Source organism: Herpailurus yagouaroundi, unplaced genomic scaffold (genome assembly GCF_014898765.1).
Source record: "Herpailurus yagouaroundi ecotype Mexico unplaced genomic scaffold, PumYag 77, whole genome shotgun sequence".
Classification (NCBI taxonomy): domain Eukaryota; kingdom Metazoa; phylum Chordata; class Mammalia; order Carnivora; family Felidae; genus Herpailurus; species Herpailurus yagouaroundi.
Genome location: NW_024412388.1, coordinates 76,529,826 through 76,550,126, shown reverse-complemented (window position 1 = coordinate 76,550,126; position 20,301 = coordinate 76,529,826). Strand labels below are relative to the sequence as shown.

Genomic DNA, 20,301 nt, shown 5'->3' with positions numbered 1-20,301 from the left:
AGCATAGGGATGATCCATAGGAGGAACGAAGGGAGCAGAATATATTGCTAGCGCCCTGGGGTCTCCTTTCTGTCTTTGGTTCAAGTAAACCCCACGGGGCATGAACTCCCGCCACTTCCAGGTTGAATCACCTGGTCCCTCTGGACAGACGCTGCCAGCACGATGTGATGCTCAGAGGTGCCATGCTTCCTCTGTGTCTGAAAGCGACTGGAGGAGGGAGGGGCTCCCAGGCTCTGGTCGGGGAGAAGGCAGGTGACCAGAGATGCTCCCACTGTGGCAGGCTCACTGGGGTCCAGCCAGATTCTGAGCCTCACCCTGGGGGGAGGCAAGGGAGTGAGAAATACACTAAGAAATGGTACCAGCAGAGGAGGGGGACGACCTCTAGCTTTTCAACCTGTAGTTTTCCCTGGAGGCCCATCAAAGGCCTCGGTTTTGAGAAAAAAAGGATTCTATTGAGTGCTGTCCGCAGGATACACCAAGTCCCATTCTCCCCAGGAGGTAGGACAGGAATGCAGTGTTGCAAAGAACGGGAAAAGGAAATTAAGTTCTGTGGGCAGGAAAGCTCCACCTTTCCTCTGGGGACAGAAAAAGAGCAAGAGGTCAGACGGGGACACTTGGCTGAGCCGAGCCACGTCCTCTTCCACTTCTCCTGGTCTGGACCATCCAGCCCACATGACTCAAACAGGCAGCCTGGGCTCGCCCAGGAGTGGGCTTCAGAGAGGGTGGCAGATACAAAGTGTGTACATCCTCGTGTGCCCTGAGATCAACCAATGGCACCTCCAAATGACCAAAACCTAAGGGGCAGGGGCAGAGGAAGGAGGCGAGTTATGTCGTGAGAATTACACTCAGAGTTCAATTTAATTGAGTGGTTTCCTTTATGACTTTCCAAACTCTCAACAGGGCAAATTTCCTGCAATTAGCTGGGCTATTAAAAAAAAAAATGGCAGCAAAGCAAAGGAAGAAACTAGGGTGTGAAAGAAGAGGAAGAGGCAGGGACAGAGAATGAGTCCTCTGGGTGGTTTCCCTGAGGTGTCCTAATGCCAAGGACAAGTTCAAGCAACACATTGTTCGTGAGTCTCGTTATGCACAGCCAAGTTTGCTCTGGGCATTGTCAGTCTGCCGATGCTTGGCTTCTCCTTGCAGCTTTTGGTTTTCTGCAAGACCAGATGGTAGTGTTTTCTTTTTACAAGGATTTGAAAACAGGGAGGAAATTCTCAGATGTGGTAGGATTATCCGGGCTTTGAACGTAAAGGAGGATGGGTTGAAATTCTTTGCCCTTTCCCATTGCCTGAAGGATAAGCCCAAGAGCCCCCGGGCTTGGGTGACACGGGCAGGGCGCGTGCCAGTGGCTCCACCATGTCTCTTCATCTTCACCTTTCATCAGTGCCTTGGTTCATGATTCTTCCCTGGCCCTAAGCCCTCCAATGACACTGGGTGGTCTTGCAGGTTTCTGTGCCCACGCAAAAAGCTCTTTCCCCACAGTCTTCTCATTTTTGCTTGGGGGGTCACATGCGTCAAGACTCAGCTCAGGTTCACTCCCAGAAAGCTTTCCAGTCACCAGGTGAATGTGACCGCACCCTTGCCCTCACGTGTAGCATGAGCTCTTGTGACACATTATTGCTATTGAATACTTGGTTGTCTTTTCCTATTGGATTAGAAAGTGCTTCAAAGCAGGATCATCTTCATTTTTGATCCCTCAGCACCTAGAAGAGTGTCTGCTACCTGCAGTGTGCTCGGTAAATGTGGTTAGTGGAAAAAGAGCGTGTGTTTCCAGAGTACTGCACTTTCACACTTGCTACACCACTCGTCATGTGGCCCCCTGGCACTGCTCACCTGTGACTCTCCTGGGATGCACCGGCTCCTTGAGGCCAAAGCTACAAGCTTACTGCCTCGAAGACAACGCCTAGCACGTCCAAATACGAGTTGGCTTTTGGAAAATGTACAATACTGTATGGTATTTCTTACATTCCCCAGAGCTCAGTCCACAGTCATCATGATACTGGCAAAACTCCTGAGTGCAAGCGCTGAGCTGGGCACATTGTATGCATCACACCCTAAGCATCACCACAGTGCTTAAGAGGGGTACCCCCTACCTGCTGCCCATTTTACAGAGGAGGAGACTGTGACTCAAGGAGCTAAGTGATTTGCTCCAATACACACATCCGGACAGTGACACAGGTGAGAGGTCAATTCTGGCTTGAATTCAGATGCTACGAGGCAGCAAGACTTTTGGCTCCAGCCCTTACCCCCTGTATTTCCAACTACCTGTCAGCATTTGAACTCCTGGAGAAAAGGGAATAAGTCATTGCTCCCTAACTCCATCCATGTCTCCTCACAGTCCAGTAACTGCTGCAGGATATAGCTAACCATCCACTTGGCTGACTATACATATGATTACATAGTCACCTCATTGTATTCTCTTGCTATTAAACCTTAGGTCATATCATAGAGGCCCTGCAAATAGCTATGACTTATGGCTGAGGATACTGGTAGAATTTCAAGAGCACAGATTGTCTTTTATTTATTTTTTTATGTTTATTTACTTATGAGAGAGAGATAGAGAGAGAGCACGAGTGGGAGAGGGGCAGAGAGAGAGGGACACAGTATCTGAAGCAGGCTCCAGGCTCCAAGCTGTCAGCACAGAGCCCGACGCGGGGCTCGAACCCACAAGCAGTGAGATCATGACATGAGCCGAAGTCAGTCGCTTAACCAACCGAGCCACCCAGGTGCCCCATCTTTTCTTTTTTTTTTTTTTTTAAGATTGTTTTTATTTTTAAGTAATCTCTACACCCCATGTGGGGCTGGAACTCACCACCCTGAGATCAAAAGTCTCATGCTCTACCTACTGAACCAGCCAGGCGCTCCAAGCACAGATTGTCTTTACCTTGATTGAGACTAGGACGGTGATAAACTGTGAAAATAGATTTACAGTTTAGCAAGGACATAATTTGAGGTATTATCAGCATTGGGATACATAACATTTTAGTATTTCCTGAGAGGGGCCAAATATGCATGTTTTTAACATACACAAAGACCAAAGAGTTTATATTCACTGTCCCAAGGTTATGCATCAGGTAAATGGACAGAGAGGATTTGAATTCACGCTGGATTCCGGGGCTTGTGTTGGAAACGTAGGTCAGACCTAGATTATGGTAAACCTTGAAACACAGGCTCAGGTCTACAGACTGTATTAAGAAGACAGCAGAAGGTTTTGAGCAGAGGAAGCAATAAGATCAGAATTACATTCTGGAAAACCAGTCCAGCAGTGGAGAAGAGGAGAAAGCAAGGATGGAGGGACAGCACCCTGTGGAGGCTGTTGCCAATAGTTGTGCTTAGATAAGGTTGCTGTTCTCATATACATGCAACCTGAGATGACAGGACAGGCGGAAATGCCCAGAAGGCTGCTGAAGTGGGATGCAGAGAGCAGGGGTAACCAAGGGTACAGATCTGGGAGCTGCTATAGGAAGGCAGCCGACGTCGCCCTGAAAGTCATGAGGTCACTAAGGGTTCCTGGGAGGACCAAAGGGGGACAAAGGGCTGAGGATGAAACTTGGAGATCTGGCACATTCAGAGGGTTGGAGAAAGGCCAGGTAATGTTGAAGAAGACAGGAGGCATAGTCAGGTGCAGCCCAGAGCAAGGGTTTGTAGCAAACTGGCTGATGAAACAATTTAACAGCAGACACCAGCATTCCTTTTAACGGAATTGTGCTGAGAAAATCTTGGACAAGCTGCCAGGGTGGAAGAGATGAGCGAGGAGGTGGATAGAGGAAGGCGGCGGAAGAATAGAGAAAGTTAAACTGCCCAGCTCTGGACCGAGGACTTTGAGCTTGGGGGTGGGGCAGAGAAGGGGGGGGGAGGGAGGGGGTGGTCGAAGAATTCCGTGGACAGGCTGAGGGCTTTTACAACTATGAGGCTGGAAAGTGGCTTGCATGGCTCTCCTGAATGCTCTGCTCTCTCCCCAAACCTCCACTAGAGTCTCCAAAACGCACCCACGCCTGGTGTGTGTGTTGGGGGAAGTCAAGGACCAGGGCCGACTCCTCTTTCAGGTCTGGAAGGGGGATCCAACACTTGGAACGGTGAGGTGATGCGCGCAAGACATTCCACAGAAACAGAGGCTCAGAGCGGTGGCCTGAAACTATAAACATACCGGAAATTTGTCAAGGTTGTGGGGGAGGGCAAGGGGCTGCAAAGGGCGTGGAGCGGAGAGTATGACCAATTTCACCCAAGTCTTAAGACCCATTCCGACTGCAGCTGACCTCCGCGGTACAATCTTATGACGGAAGGAAGGCATGCCATTGAAGAGTTATTCTTTCCGGATGAACTGAGCACCCTGGTGGATTTTACGAGAGCGAACACGAGCCAGGGGAGCCCGCGGTGCGTGGTTTGACGATGAGTAGGCTGGAGGGAGGGCACCGATCCCGAGGCAGCCTTACACACCCTCGGTTCACATCGGCCCCGACGGGGCAGGCTGCCCAGCTGCGAGTCATTAGTTTACCCTGTCTGCTGGAGCACATCTCTGGGACATTTCTGGTCCCTTTGCTCGTGAGTAATTGTTTCCTAGAAAACGTTCCCCAACCCTAAACGTTCCTCCTGAGCTGAAAGGATGCCAGGTAACAAGACAAGGCTGTTGCGAAGCAAGGGGTGGGCGGCTCCCTGGGCGGGTGCGTCGGAGGGGAGGGCAGGGAGCTGGGCTGGGGCGGCAGAGAGGGACATGGCTAGCGGGTCGCCCCAGGTCTCTCCACTTTTCCACACAGACTCTGATGAGACTTTTCCTCCGATTGCTTTAAGTCACAGAGCAGGGGTGTGTGCGTGTACATGTGCATCTCCCAGCACCATACGAAGTTTTGGCTGACATTGGGAGAGACATAGGATAGTCAGGAAAGTTTTGTGAAAGCACCTTGCTTTAATCGTCAAAAAGTCGACGATTAAAAAGAATATTTTTAAGAGCTGTGCAATTTATTTTTGTGAACTCTACTCACAACGTGGGGCTCAAACCCAGGACCCCAAGATCAAGAGTCGCGTACTCTACCGACAGAGGCAGCCAGGTGCCCCAAAAGTTGATGATTTCTTAAGATCCAATTCCATAAAATGAAATGATGACTTCCTTGCAGTAAATTCATAACAAACTCTGCCAGGCTCTCCCAGCTTGTCCAAAAAAAGAAGAAACAGAGGAAAGGGGTGAAGGAAATATTAGCTGGCTCAGTTTTCGGGTTTTCTTTAATAATCATTGGATCTGCTAAAGGATTGTGTACAATTTATCAGTGTTATTTGGCTTCTGTGGATCCTGTATTTATTATATACAGTTGCTAGTGAATGTTAGAGTGTCAGCGAGAGGTGGTGCTTAATGGTTGAAGAGACTGGTGTGGATAGTGTCACAGATTGTAACCTTCACAGATGCCGCAACAATATTTTTTGTTCCACGTATTCTTACAATCCTGACACACCTCTTATTGAAAGGTGGGGTGTGTAGTCCCTCTCCCCTACTCCTAAACTGGGCAAGATTTCCAACTGTCTCAACCAATAGAATATGGCAGTAGTGATGTCACAAGAGTAAAGTGATACAGCATCCTTTCTGCCTACTAGAATAGTCTCTTCGGAGCCCTAGGGTATCACATAATGCCTCTGATTCCCCTGAAGCTGACAAGCTGTGTGAAGGCTCAGGCTATGTGGAGAGGACCAGCTGAGGTTATAGCCAACAGCCAGAAGCAAATGCCAGAGGTAGGAGTGAAGATGACTCCAGATGATTCTAGCTCCCAGCCATTGAGTCTTCCCAAATGAGATTCCAGACACTCTGGAGCAGAGATATGCTCTGCTATGTTTGATATGTTTTTGCTATGTCCTCCAAATTCCATACCCATGGAATCTGGGAGTATCATGAAAGAGTTGTCTTAACCTACCAAGTTTTGGGATGGCTTGTTACAGGGCAATAGTAATTGGAACAGGTATGAAACCAGGAGCTCTAACTAGTCTCCGAATCCTCCTGAGATACTTTGTTGGAGCATTAGAGTTTCTTGGAACACTATTTGAAAACCTCCTAACTAACCAATCTTTAAGGGCTCCAAATTCTCTGTTTCTAATAAACCTGGAATATAATAGCTTTATCAAGAAAGTGAAGTATCTTGTCTAGAGTAATGGATTGAATGTTGTCCCCTGCAGTGGCCAAGGACAGGCTGTCCCAAGATGGGCCACTTTGGCATGAAGATTATTTTCAGTTGAAGGGAGTTGAGACCCTGCAGGCTCAAGAGAAAAATTTTGCCCCTCCTTTAACTAAATAGAAGAATATAAATTGCGGTCTTTCCCAGAGTAAGGGTTATTAACAGATAAATTTTATCTGAGTGACCTATCTATATGGCAGAGCAAACATCTAATTACTAAACGTCTGCTTGTCTTATTGCCCTGTGAATGGCATTCCTTCCCTTCAAAGTCCCAGACCTCTATCCTCTTCTCCTTAGTTCATGATGACATACAGATCTCATTTTTCCTGACTGTCTTTGGAGTTTCCAGTCTGTGTATTCCCCATACATATGCTATCAACATTTTTTTTCTCCTAAATTTTTTTTTTCTCGTATCAATTTGATTCTTAGGCCGGGGACCTGGAAGAGAACAGGAATTCTTGCTCTTCAACATCCTCAGAATGATAAAGTCCTAAGCATTTGGAAATAGGGTCTCTGCAGATTATCAAGACGAAATTATTAGGATGGGCCCTAATCAGTAGGATGGAATCCTTATAAGAAGGGGAAGTTTGAACACAGAGGTAGACACACACAGGGAGGACGCCAAATGAAGATGAAGGCAGACATTCAGGGATCCATCTACAAGTCAAGGATTGCCAAAGATTGCCAACACACCACCAAGAGACAGGAGGGAGGCGTGGAGCAGATTTTCCCTTACAGCCCTTAGCAGCCACCAACCCGGCTAGCATCTTGATCTAGAACTGTAAGGCGATATATTTGTTTGTGGAAGCCACCTGTGTGTGGTAGTTTGTTGTGGCAGCCCTAAGGAACGTGTGCGTCCCAGAACCACTTTGGACAGGGATGATGTCTCTTCGTAGCCCCAAGGCTGTCAGTTAATAGCCCTGTCCAAATGTTAGAGTATGATTTTTTAAAAATGTTTATTTATTTTGAGAGAGAGAGAGAGAGAGAGAGAAGCCAAAGCAGGCTCTGCGCTGTGGGCATTGAGCTCCACAGGAGGCTTGAACTCATAAACCATGAGGTCATTACCTGAGCTGAAACCAAGAGTTGGACAATTAACTGACTGAGCCACCCAGGCGCCCCCTAGAGTATGATTTAACAAAATTACTCCGCAAAGACCATATGAAATCAGAAAGGAATCCCAAGAACCTGTGCAATGAAGATTGAAGAAACGTTACAAAAAAAATTTTTTATAGCAAAATCACTGCTAGAAGTTTCTTATTTTTTTCTTAGATTGTGGAGGAGATATAAAACATAAAATTTACATGCTACCCCTTTTGTGTCGCTTTTCCCAAGATCTATTATTACCTGATAACTGCTACTAAGACACTTTGTTTTTAATGGTGATGTCTAGATGTAGCTTGAGTTGAATAAAATAAATTCCTTGAAAGATTAAAAAATTAAAGAGAGAGCCCATTTTCTACTTGTTCCCAAACTTTCTAACAGGAATCCCTAAATCAAAATAATCAGAATGGCCAATTTGGTTTACATTTGGTAATATTACCTTTGCTTCATGCTGTGTCTTTTATGCAAAATATTTTAACTTTGAAAAAACTGTCATCTATTGTGGGCCCAATCTTATATGTGGTTGTACGTTGCTTTGTTCAAATATGAAATGTAAAGTATAGCCTGCATTCAAAGATTTACACACAAAAATAATTCAGCCTTTCACTTTTTTTACTACTTGGATATTTAGGATAACATTCAAACTTAGATTTAGAAATATGGAGGTCTATGACCATGTAAGTACCCCCACTGAGTCAAAAATTGCCTTCAGTGACTTTCCTCTTATATACTTCTGCACCCAAACAAAAATGCTTATATCTTACTAGCCTGACCAACAGTGAATGAATTTATATAATTCCAGTGTTTATCTCACTATTCTGTATAAATGAAAGGACCAGAAGATGGGACATTAGAAGGTACCAGTGGATAGCCTTTTTCGTATGTACAGATTGCACTGAAATCACCAGCTGTCTATTCTATTGTATTTCTCTGCTCTTGTGTCCAAAATTTCTCGAGCTCACACACAATCTGATGCCCACATTCACAGGGCCTCTCCCCAACTCAGAATCCTTCCTAGTCTCAATAGTCTTTCTCCAAAGGACTATCAGTTGATCATCAGTAAAATAACGAGTCATAGATGACTATAGAAAAATACGTTAAATGACAAATTAGCTTCAAAAGTTACCAATCATGGTTTTCTTATGTATTCACTTTTCCTAAAGTGTATTCACTTTTCCTAAAAAATGCTTCCATAAGCCTGGTGTGTACGTGGTTAACAAGGGGAGGCATCCTAACTGAGAACCATTTTGATTCCTTTAAGTACCCACGATCATGACCATAAAAGTATTTACTGAAAGCTGGGCTGGACAGCAATTGTACAATCTGATCTGGCAAATGCACAGAAATTGCACCCCAGATTACATATTAATGTGCTAATTGCCCAAATGAAACTCCAGGGGCACCTTAGGTAGATGCAGTGCAGTGAATTAAGGAAGGAAATAATTAGTCACAATTGCAGAAACAGGCTGGACACGAAGTGGAAGGATCCAGGCAGCCTACTTCCTGCAGAGTACGGAGAGCCTTGGCAACACAACATGCAAAACACCAGAGAAATGCAAAAGATAAATATGATTTCTACAATCGAATAAGGGACAAGCCTCAATTTTAAATTACAAAAATGTCTTTATTTAAGTTATTTTCCGTTCCTATGTACTACATAGCCAAATAACACTAAGACATTTTATCATGAATTCGCACTGTGACAAATCAACTTTCAAGCATTTCCTTGACAATCTTAGAGGTTTACCAGCATCTGACACAATCTGAACACATAGAGACAGTGAGAGAAAACAAGTCGTAGGAAAAACAAACAAACAAACAAACAACAACTGAGTGAGCACATAAGGCATTATGAGTTTCAACCCCAGTAAAGATATTCATTGAAGAGGCAGGATCAGGTGGGAGAGAGACTAGTATTCCGCAGAAAGCCAATTTATACCACGTTAAAAACCATGCAGAGGAACTGTTACTTAACACGGCCAACAAATTAAGCTCTTCAAAGTACCCTTTTTCAAGGTCTTCTGATTTAAAAAAAATTTTTTTTTCAACGTTTATTTATTTTTGGGACAGAGAGAGACAGAGCATGAATGGGGGAGGGGCAGAGAGAGAGAGAGGGAGACACAGAATCGGAAACAGGCTCCAGGCTCTGAGCCATCAGCCCAGAGCCCGACGCGGGGCTCGAACTCACGGACCGCGAGATCGTGACCTGGCTGAAGTCGGACGCTTAACCGACTGCGCCACCCAGGCGCCCCAAGGTCTTCTGATTAAAACAAACAAACAAACAAACAAAAAATTCCTTGGGGGCGGGAGGACACTCTTTCCTTTCCCCAGAATGAACTTCAGGATGTTAACTTTTGTCAGTGTGTGGCTCTGGGAGAAAGGAGTAAGAGTGGACACCTAGTTTGAAAGCTAGTATGAAATTGTATTAGAAGCATGTCACTGAGGCCTAAATCTGAAAAATCAATGGCAGGCCTGGCTGAGACTGTCCAAATTTTCCTACAACGTGTCTGAATAGACAAGCAAAGATGAGAATACCTTACGGACTCTTGAGGCATTCCCCTCACTGCTCACTGCTCTGTTTTGTTCCTTTGTTTTACTAACTTAAGGCTGCTATTGGACCCTACTGTGAATTATTGAGATCCTACCAAAAATGTGAACTGCTTGACCAGTGTGGTCACTTTCAGAATTAATAGAACACGAGTTGAAATTATATTAAAATGTATCTTATGTATTCACTACTAAGTACTGCTGACCATTTTCATAAAGATGGATCATGAATGTTCACTGTTTAAGTAAATACATCATTACTATGGATCAGGTATTTGGCATGAAATTAGAAAGTAAAATAAACTACTTATAAATGGACTTTTTAAAAAAAGAATTAGAAAAATAAACAACAGCAAAACTCTTCTTGGGGGAAATGGTAAGAAGAGGTGTAAAGAATTTGTCTTCTCTTTCTTAATATCAGAAATCATAAGATAGCATATTGCAAGAACTTGGGCTTTCCTCATACCAAGTAGCCCAAGAAAGAATCCAGTAGGTTTAAGATGCTCTTTCATGAAGACGGCTTGAGAGGCAAATAAAGTGGAACCTCTGAATGAACAAAATACTCATAGCAGGCATATTTTCCAAGGCTTTCTGAAAACGCAGTGCCTGCTGAACAGGATGCCATGTGAATTGTTCGAACTCTTTACAGTAGCTACATAGGAAATGTAACAGCAGGGAAGAGGTGCATGAACAATAAGAAAAAATTTACAATTGTAAGTAACAGGTTTCACTGTATCAAGAACATTTATATTAAAAATGTTGTGTTAAGAACAAAACAAAACAAAAACCTAACACATGAGTAGTTTCTGAGGTGTGGTCTCCTTAGGTGTGAGTTCCATCGGGATATACTTATATGCTCTGTTTCAACCAGACCATCACCAGACAAATAAGCTGTTCGATACTTAACCATTAAAACTCACCAAAAAGCATACCCATCATGGGCGTCAAGCAGCCATAGGAGTTATGATTACATATGGTGCTTTTATATTTACATAAGCAGTTTCTCATGAATCCTATAGAGGTTGGAGAAATAGAGCTAGTTTGTTCCTTGTTAGCAAGAGCACTTGTAAAATACAGAAAGGGAGCACTTGTAAATACCCCTTTTACACTGAGTTGATCCATTAAAGGACTTTAGAAAAGTCAGCAGTTCGTTTACCTGAGTTTCCCATTTAAAGGCTAAACGTAATTGAATACTTTTTGCTTATAAATGTGAACAAAAACTTACAATATTAAGAAGGGCCAGAGTCAGAAAATTGAGACTCAAGACGACATTTGAGACTTTTGAATTTTTATAAAATCTAATAGAAACATCTATGAATTTTCCTTCTTAGTTAAAACATAAAGTCATAGAGCAATACCGATTTACTGGATGTTATTTAGAATTTACGTTTGGGGTCAGCCTGTGACATCATTAAGAAAGCAGGTCAAAGTCCCTTGGAATTGTGAACAAATTATTACAAGTGAGAAAACTACTTATTAGTGCCTTACTTCAGTTATGAACCCATATGAGATTATGAATTAACACCAGATAAACACTTCAGCATAAATATGATTTTTAACCTGAATAGATCCCTTTTGAAGGGTGACATAGAAAATAACTATAAATTTTGTCCAGAAATATAGTGCACCCAGTGTTTTACCAGTAGTTATTTAAGCTTACCTTTCAACAGGGTACTTTTGTCATGCTCGGCCATGGAGAATCTTCCAGGTCTTTTGTTTGCTTAAAACAAAATAGGGCTATGTTTCTAAATACAACACATTGTTCATAATCAGGATCCTAACCATATTCTGGAATTGAATATTTTATCATACAAGAAATATAACCATGTTACTATTTTAAACATATCATTTCAGTTCCAGTGGGAAATAAATCAGTTATACAAAATCACCATTTGAACACTTTAACACAGAGCAGAAACAGTAAAGCACTTTGGACTATGTGATTTCATTATTAAACAAATGAAAAGCATCTCTTTCCCAAATCCTTCACTCCATGACATCTCATAACATTTAAAACACCACTGAGGTACATGTATCCGTTGAGGAGTTTCTGTAGTTATGTTCTGTATACGACTCGAAGCAGTACTGAGCAAAATCACCAGGACCAAGGAGCAAATTCTAAAAGCAGTGTTCTGAAACCCCCAAATCATCTTCCTATTTTCTTGCGCTGTTAAGTCACAAAACTTTCTTAGATCAGACTAGAGTTCCGGAAACAGTCCGTATGGATTTACTACGTAAAACAAAAATCCCATGATTGGTAATACTGTTCCTGGATTGAGGGCACAAATAGTCTTTTCATTTTCCTGTTCTAACAGAGTAAGAATCAGTGATGGATTTTGCCCAAGATGCATACTATGTTGGTTTAAATACAAAGATAAATAAAAGCTCTGCTGACCATCAAGCAAAAATTATTTGAGTGACATCCGCTTAGCTATTTATTCGCCCCTTTAAAACAAAAGTAAAAGAACCATTTTAGATGAGATGCTTATTTTAAGCCAAAAAAGAGCAGAAAGTTCCTGTGCTTGCACCACTGGCATCTGCAGCAAGGGCAGGATTAAGGGAGCTCCATTTCTGTATATACGGGTATTTTGTGTAACAGGCAGAATCTGAATAGATGACCACCCCACACCGCCCAGGGCAATCAGGGCGCCTGACTACAGTGCGCCAGCCCTTTAACAGAGTGCTTTCGCAGCGATTTTTTTTTCCATCTGATGTACCCACATATCAAGATATCAGAGATTATTAAATTACTTAAAAACCAGGCTTCTGATTCTGATTTTTAAATTTAATTATCTATTTTAATTAAAATAAATCTAGCTTCTCTAAGGTTGTTCACCAGTACTACATAGCAATATTAAGATTAAAAGGCGAGGGGCGGGGCGGGCCTCTGTATTTTGCTTTTAAATGATATTTTTGAAACGTCGTTGAAAACGCAGATCAGTTAGATTACAAATGACCAATTCGAGTAAGCCAACCATGGAAGATTATTGTCTTCACTCACAAAATCCTAGCCTAAGGATAACTTTCACTGTCAGGTATATGAAATAACACAATTTAGGGTTCTTTTGGAGAGGAGGAGAAATTTTAAAAACACTCGTCTGTGACAATGCACTTATGTGAATTTACACTCCAGAGAAAAATTTTCTGTAGGATGAAGGACTTGGCCAATGGAGAAGGCAGCTGGTATTACAATAAACTAGCTGAAATTCCTTGGTACCTACACAATGAAAACAAAACAAGGACTCTGTACAGGTGTAAACAAGCTAAAAATGACCTTGGCAAAATGACTATTTAAAAAATACCAAAAGCATGCAACTCAAAATTCCCTCCCTTTCACAAGAATGGAAAAAAAAGGAAAAAAACAAAACAAAAAAAAAAAAACAACAAAAAAAAACAAAAACAAAACAAAAAACAGATGGAACCACCTGTTCCTGTCAGTAGAAAACAATAATAGATACATTAGGTTCCAGGACAAATAAAACTTTAAAATATTAATGTTGAGAAAATACAATTAAATTTTTATTAAAAAATACATACTCCTTGCTCAATCTCTGTGTACATTTTGTTTTGTGTGAAAGAGAAAAAAAAATAAAATAAAATAGGAAAGGCATTAAGACTACCTAATTATTGATACTATATTTGGTAGAAGCATGTGTCAGTCAAGCTCTAAAGAAAAATAAGTTATTCTGCTTTCATTTGTTCCCGGACGTCAGAAGGCAGAGTTTCAAACAGAGCATCTTCGACAACTAACCCAGCTCGCTTCAGAGCCCGGCAGTCGCCCAGTTCAGGCGGGAGAATTTCAAAGTGATTGCCTTTAACGTCTAAGTAGGAAAGAAATAACAAATTTCCGATTTTCGGGGAAAGTACAGATAGGCTGTTTTTCCCAATCTTCAGAGTTTTAAGTTTCTTGCAGAAGTAGAGTTCATCCGGAAGGCTCTCCACTTTGTTACAGGTGATGGAAAAGTACTGTAAACTTTGTAGAACTCCGATTTCAGGTGGGATAAACCGAATGTCATTGTAGGATAAGTCCAAGTATCGGATTTTGTTGCATAGGAAGAGGTGGGAAGGGAGCACCTCTATTTTGTTGTGACTGAAGGCCAGGCGCTCCAGGCTGGTGAGTTTCTTGATATGCTCCGGGATGTAGGTGATGCTGTTGTGCCACAGTTTGAGCACTGTCAACTTTCTCAAGTGCTGGAAGCTAACGATTTCTTCTATAGATTTCAGATTGTTTTCTTTGAGGTCCAATTCCTGGAGGCTGAGCAGACTAAACACGGCATGGGGAATGCGCTCCAGGTCGCAGTGGACCAGCTCTAGCTCCGTCAGATTGGTCATCTTCTTTAAATTGTTGAGCATCACCAGCTTGGTGCCGTCGTTGTGTATGCACATCTTCTGCAGATGGCTGGACACGTCCACCACGGCCTGAGGGATTTTGGAAACGTTGCTTTTGATAGAGAGAATTTTAAGGCTTTTGAGATCCCGCAGAGACTCAAGAGTGACATTTTTGGAAATATCGTGACTTAGAGACCCAACCAGGTAGAGCTCTTCCAGATTCCGGAGCCCATACATCCAGGGCGGCAGCTCTCTCATGTCATCAAACTTGACGCTCAAGACCTTGAGGTTTTCCTTCAGGAAAGAGAGCGCTGCACTGTGGATTTTGACTGAGCACTGGTGCAGCGAGAGCTCTTGGAGATTGTCTAGCTGCGCGATGGTGGCTGGTATCATTACGTTCTTAATGATTTCAAGCTTTAAGGACTGCAACTCTGTGATTTCAAAAACCGTGTCTGGAAGGCCAGAGAGCATGATGAGAGGCAATTCTAGCCGGTTATGGGCGTTCGTCTGGAGCTTCTGCCTCAGTTTGTCAGGAGTCCACTCGTTATTTAAGTTCAGCTGCTTTAATTTGTTCTCGCTCACTTCAGATAGGAACACCGCAAATCTCTTGGAATACAGAGGGTCATACTGATCTATCATATGAAGCATAAAAGCAAAGTCATTTTTCACATCGGGAATATCATCGATTCCAGTCTCCTGCCGGACATACTCAAAAGAGTATTCCCGGAGAGAACGATAGAACAGCCAGTATAAGGTGTAAAGGCACGTCAGTCCATAGATACTCACAAAACACAGATAGCAAAAGGACAGTTTTGAGAACAGATGGGCCATGGTATGATTACAAGAAAAGTTTTTATATCCAGTCATGTCCTGAATGTCAACGTTACAGTCCACTGTAAATTGAACTTTGGAAACCAGGGCGCTATTATAGGCAATGATGATCAGGAACTTTATAACCTTAAGTACAGTCTGGCGAACATACATAGCATATAGGATATCACCTTCTTCTACATGCAGCCTGAACTTCTTCACCTTCTCAAATAAGGCCTTTGCCTGCTCACCTTCCTTCTTATCCAGTGCTCCCGCCGTGGACTTGTCGACCACAAACTTCTCGGGAATCGACTTTAGTGACTGAGCATTGACCAGGCTGCCTTCCGGACCAGACTGGATGGTGTTGGACCTGCTCATGTTGTTCTTCCTGTTGTCCTTTTCTTCGGAATCCTCCCCAGACACTTCAGATAAAGCCCGGGTGGTCCACGGAGAGTCAAAACACTTACCCAGGATCGAGATGAAATGTTCTATTTTGGAGCTGGAGCCAGGGAATTTGAACCAGAAGTTGCTGCAGAGCATGAAGACCAGGGTATGGATGAGCACAAGGTAAGGGAAATACTTGGCATACCAGTGGAGGGCTCGCTCGTAACACATCTGGTTTATGAAACTGTACTGCTGAAGGTCCAAATCTGTCTTTAGTCCTTTCATTTCCACAGTGGCAGGGTTAGTAGGAGATGGTTTAGGGGGAGGCAGTGGGGTGGTGCTGGCAACTGCCTGAGAGACATTTGAAATGGAAGAGTGGTTCTGAGAAGGCTGAACCCTTTTTGGAAGGCAGATAATCTTGTCTTGCATGACCTGAAACACAGAAGTAATATTTTCAAATTATATTATTCAAAGAGCTTTGATAATGTCATTAGTGTGGAGAGGGCAGCAATAACATCCAATAAATGTCCATTTCCTTTGCCTGGAGAATACAACGTTCGATTCCGGCACCAGGATTTTATCCTCAGCCCACATGGTGGGAAAGTGAAATATCTGACTTTGTTCAGCATGTGTAAGTCATGACATAAAACACAGCGGTTCTGCTAGGACTTAGAACTCACAACAAAATAAATATCTAAAGAATATTTGTGTGTTTTAAAATTTTGCATTTCTTCCCTCACTGGAGCCTGGGAGAATCAATCACTGGGAAGTACATGTCCTTATCAGACTCAATCTTTTCTTAAGTAAGATTTATGCCCAACATGGGGCTTGAACTCATGACCCCAACATGAGGAGTCACATGTTCTCCTGACTGAGCCAGCTAGTCACCCCTTATCAGGCTCAATCTTGAATCGGATGGCTTCTGAGATGACATAAGCTTGTGTATGAGAATTAAAAGCATTGGAAGGAGGGAATGTGGAAGAATTTGTCTTTATCATTTCCCCTTTACTTTCTACCCATATCCCGGACTGCATGCACAGGAGTGCAAATGGCCTTATTACAATGGGAATTTACTAAGCTTTTATGAAAGCCATTTCATCTCTCTGCAGAAAGATATGAAACAATACAGAAGTGTTCCACAGTAAAATAATTAGGTTTAAACTTGCTGGCTTTTTATACAAAATATTACCTCAACAACTTTTATTCCTGTACCAATACTTCAATTCATCAGAAAAAATATGTCCAGTGGCCCTAAAATGTCCAGTGGCCCCAGACATTGAAATTTGGGTAAGAGATAGTGCGCACATACTTTCTGAATATGAGGGAATGTAAGGCAGCGTACTCTTTGAATCAACCAGGAGGAATTGTCCCTACGAAGAAGTCCATGTAGGTGGAACTCTTTGAACAACAAGCAAACTGTGTAGAGGGAGAATAAGCACCCAAGGAATCGACAGCAATAACATGTGGGATTAATAATGCAGGGAAGATCTATTTGTACTGTAAGATGTCAAGTGGCTGGAAAACCATAGCATTCAGTGATTCTGCAACAGCAAAATACTTAGTGACTTTGGTCATAAACAGCAAAGCCTTTTCTATGGATTATAGAAGCAGAAACTGAATCCGTTGCCAAGTGAGCTGCTGTGGCATGGGGATGTGATCACGCGTTGATGGCATGGGAGATACAGGCCACCGGAGAGAAGTACGAGGTCCGACAATGGAGTGGAGCATCCAGCACTTCGCAGAGCGCCCAGTACAAAGGAGAACACCAGTATGTATTTGCTGAGAAAGTGGGTGAATCCAGAACTGACACTGGTAGTTCCAGTTCAGAGTTCCGTATGTCTGGGTGTGGCCCATCTCTCTCTGAGGGATGAAGATACGGATGGTGATTATAGTGGGTGACAGCAGAAAACTTCTGCTGTGTTTAATATGCAACTGACCCTATTCTAAGAATGTCACAGGTAATCATTCTTTTCATTGTCACCTTAATCTGATGAGGCAGGTACTCTTATTATTCCCGTTTCACAGATGAGGAGAAAGGCACAGAAATGTTAAGTCACTCAGGCCACCTGCACCCAGAGCCCACATTCTTATTTTATTTTACTGAATTTCTAGAATTAAACAAAAAAGATACCAATCTTACTTTATTGTAAGTAACAAATTACCTTATGCAAATTATGTTTTAGGGGAAAAAAAAGCTTACTTCTTCAATACCCTGTGCAGATAACAGTGAAAGAATGAGGCTAGGGAGAGAGAGGAAGTCTCTCTACAAGAGTTATAAAAGTTCTGTCCTGGGACACCTGGGTGGCTCAATCGGTTAAGCGTCCAACTCTGGCTCAGGTCATGATCTCACAGTTTGTGAGTTGGAGCCCCGCATCAGGCTCTGTACTGACATCAGGTTCCAGGTGCCTGGAGCCTGCTTCCGATTCTGTGTCTCCCTCTCTCTCTCTGTCCCTCCCCTGCTCACGCTTTGTCTCTCTCTCTCTCGGAAAAATAAATAAACATTAAAAAAAATTTATAAGTTCTGTCCTGGAAGATAAAGCAGGGAGCAATTACATATTATGTCAATCAAAAGAAGCAGGGAAGAGGGAAAATGGGTGATGGGCATTGAGGAGGGCACTGCTGGGATGAACAGTGGGTGTTGTATGGAAGCCAATTTGACAATAAATTATACCAAAAAAAAAAAAAAACCCACAAAAGCAGCAGGGAAGAATAATAAATGGGTCTGCATTTTACCAGAATTTGGTGGCTACAGAGGTGTGAGAATGGAGTGGTGGTCTTCGAACATTTTTATCACTTACCCATGTCAGGGAAAAAATGTTGAGCGTGCCCACCCGGTATATTTATTTCTATTCAAAATTATAACCATAAAGTCCTGTCAATTCATATGTGAAATATTAGAAAAGCTTAATTCCCTTCCCTTTAAGCCTAAAATAAATACAGGCATACCTTGAAGATATTGCAGGTTCAGTTCCAGACCACCACAATAAAGCAAACACTGCAACACAGTGAGTCAAATGACATTTTTGGTTTCCCAGTGCATATTTACACTATACTATAGACTATGAAGAGTGCAAAAGTGTTATGTCAAAAAAATACGAACCATCATCTGAGCTTTCAGCAAGTCATAATCACTGATCACAGATCGCCACAGCAAATAATAAGAACGGAGAAGTTTGAAACCTTGCACGAATTACAATGTGACACCGAGACCCAAAGCAAGTAAATGTTGGAAAAGTGGCGCCAACAGACTTGCCCAACACAGGATTGCCACAAATCTTCCATTTGTGAAAAACACAGTATTTGCAGAGGACTATCAAGGGAAGTGCAATAAAATGAGGTATTCCTGTCTAAAAGTTTTTGTTTTTATCTCACTTTTCAGTGGAGCATCTTTTGCACTTCTGGGGGGTCAAGCACTCTACCTTGGAAAACCCTGGGATTGAAAATAGGAAGAGGAAGCCTAGAATGCCAGACTATCCTTAAGGAATACAGAAGAGAGACAAGTAAGCAGTTCAGTTTGGGGTCATGTTCTGGATGTTTTCCCATTAGTGGTCTCACTGGATGCTGTAACGGTCTGTGTAGTAAGCAGTAGGTGGGGGCCAGAGCTGAGCAGGGAAAGGGAGCACTTCCCCGAGGACCTTCCCTAAGAGGGACACATTTGAGCCGATATGTTAATAAGGCATTGTCAGTGTTGTGATGAAAACACAGGAGAATCCATTTGTGAAAGCAAGACCAGTTAGAAGGTAAAAAGGCGGACACCTTCTTCAGTGCTAACTCCCTGCCAAGCAACCAGCAGACCCCATTACTGTCCCCCTGCCCAGTGCTTCCCCAGGCTTGTTCCTAATGGTGGAAGATGACAGACCTCTGGAGCTTGTGTAGGGTTTTAGGATATGCAGGGCACGAGAGGGTGCGGAACTAAGGGGGCAAGGGTGGGCTGAAATCCTGCTGTGTTTCCCTCAGCAGGATGGGAGCTCCATCCTCCTGGGGCTACCTATGGTCACACAGCGGGGATACCTTTTTAGATTCTGCACAAAGGTCCCTGACTGGCTAACATCTGCCATGCCAGGGAGGCAGGTCATATTCTCTCCCTTCTACAGAAGAAGAAACCCAACTGAACGGAAGTGACTTGCCCAAGTTCACATAGCTAGGAAATGGTAGCGTAGGAATTTAAACCTGTCTTTTGTTTACAGACTTGTGTTCTTCTAATTCCACACATCTTCCCATCTCACCCAGCTTCTTCTTTGAGGGCTTCACGGAGAACAGTCCAGTTGATCTCCCCAAGTTCCTTTCAGCCTTCTGATGCCCTATTTCTCTTTCAATCTTCACAAAGACAGAATTTTAAAAAGGTGCCTACTTATTAAATTCCAGGAGGGTAAGGATGGTGTTCTATTTTTCAGCAGCTGTTAACTATTCAGAAGTGAGCAGAGAGTCAAAAAAATACTGGTGTTCACTTGCTAAGAACAATAGCTGCTCGGGCTGCTGAGGGAACATTTCATAGAAGACTCCAGCAGAGACGCAACTCAGAGGAGAATTCCCAAAGAATGTGATGGCAGGTTGCCTAATCCAGGAACCTGGATTGAAAAGGATGAAAAGGAACAGGGCAGGTTAAGGAGTCCAACAGTAAGAGCATGAAGACTGGAATAGTAAAACGGCCACAGGCGAGAGGAAGTTACCCCCGCCGTGTTTAATAGACATAGTATTTGTGAACATTGTAGCATTGAGAAGAACCGGAGAAGAATCTATATTTTCAAAGGTACAGTAAAAAAGGGAAAGACAGACAAAAATAAGGCAGCAGCAAAAACAACAAATGGTAAAGGGTGTTTTTGTGGTATCTTTTGTAAAAAAACAGCAGCTTATAAGAACTCGAAATTTTTTGTTTCACTTTTCTTGCTCTTTTGAGAAATTTGCTATTTAAATCTACATACCTCTCTTCTCTTTACCTTTGTCCAGTAATTTAAAGGTTAGAGCATCAAACAAG

The 20,301-nt window shown here is 42.8% G+C and overlaps 1 protein-coding gene across 1 annotated transcript in view; it reads right to left on the bottom strand.

Annotated features, from left to right (window-relative positions):
• Positions 1-11,442: 11,442 nt before the first annotated feature.
• Positions 11,443-20,301, bottom strand: part of LRRC8C (leucine rich repeat containing 8 VRAC subunit C) — an 81,342-nt gene continuing 72,483 nt past the window's right edge. The window contains exon 3 of the mRNA XM_040470906.1: positions 11,443-15,758. Within this exon, the coding sequence (XP_040326840.1) occupies positions 13,485-15,758 (2,274 nt within the window). The 3' untranslated portion in view covers positions 11,443-13,484. The remainder of the gene's footprint in view (positions 15,759-20,301) is intronic.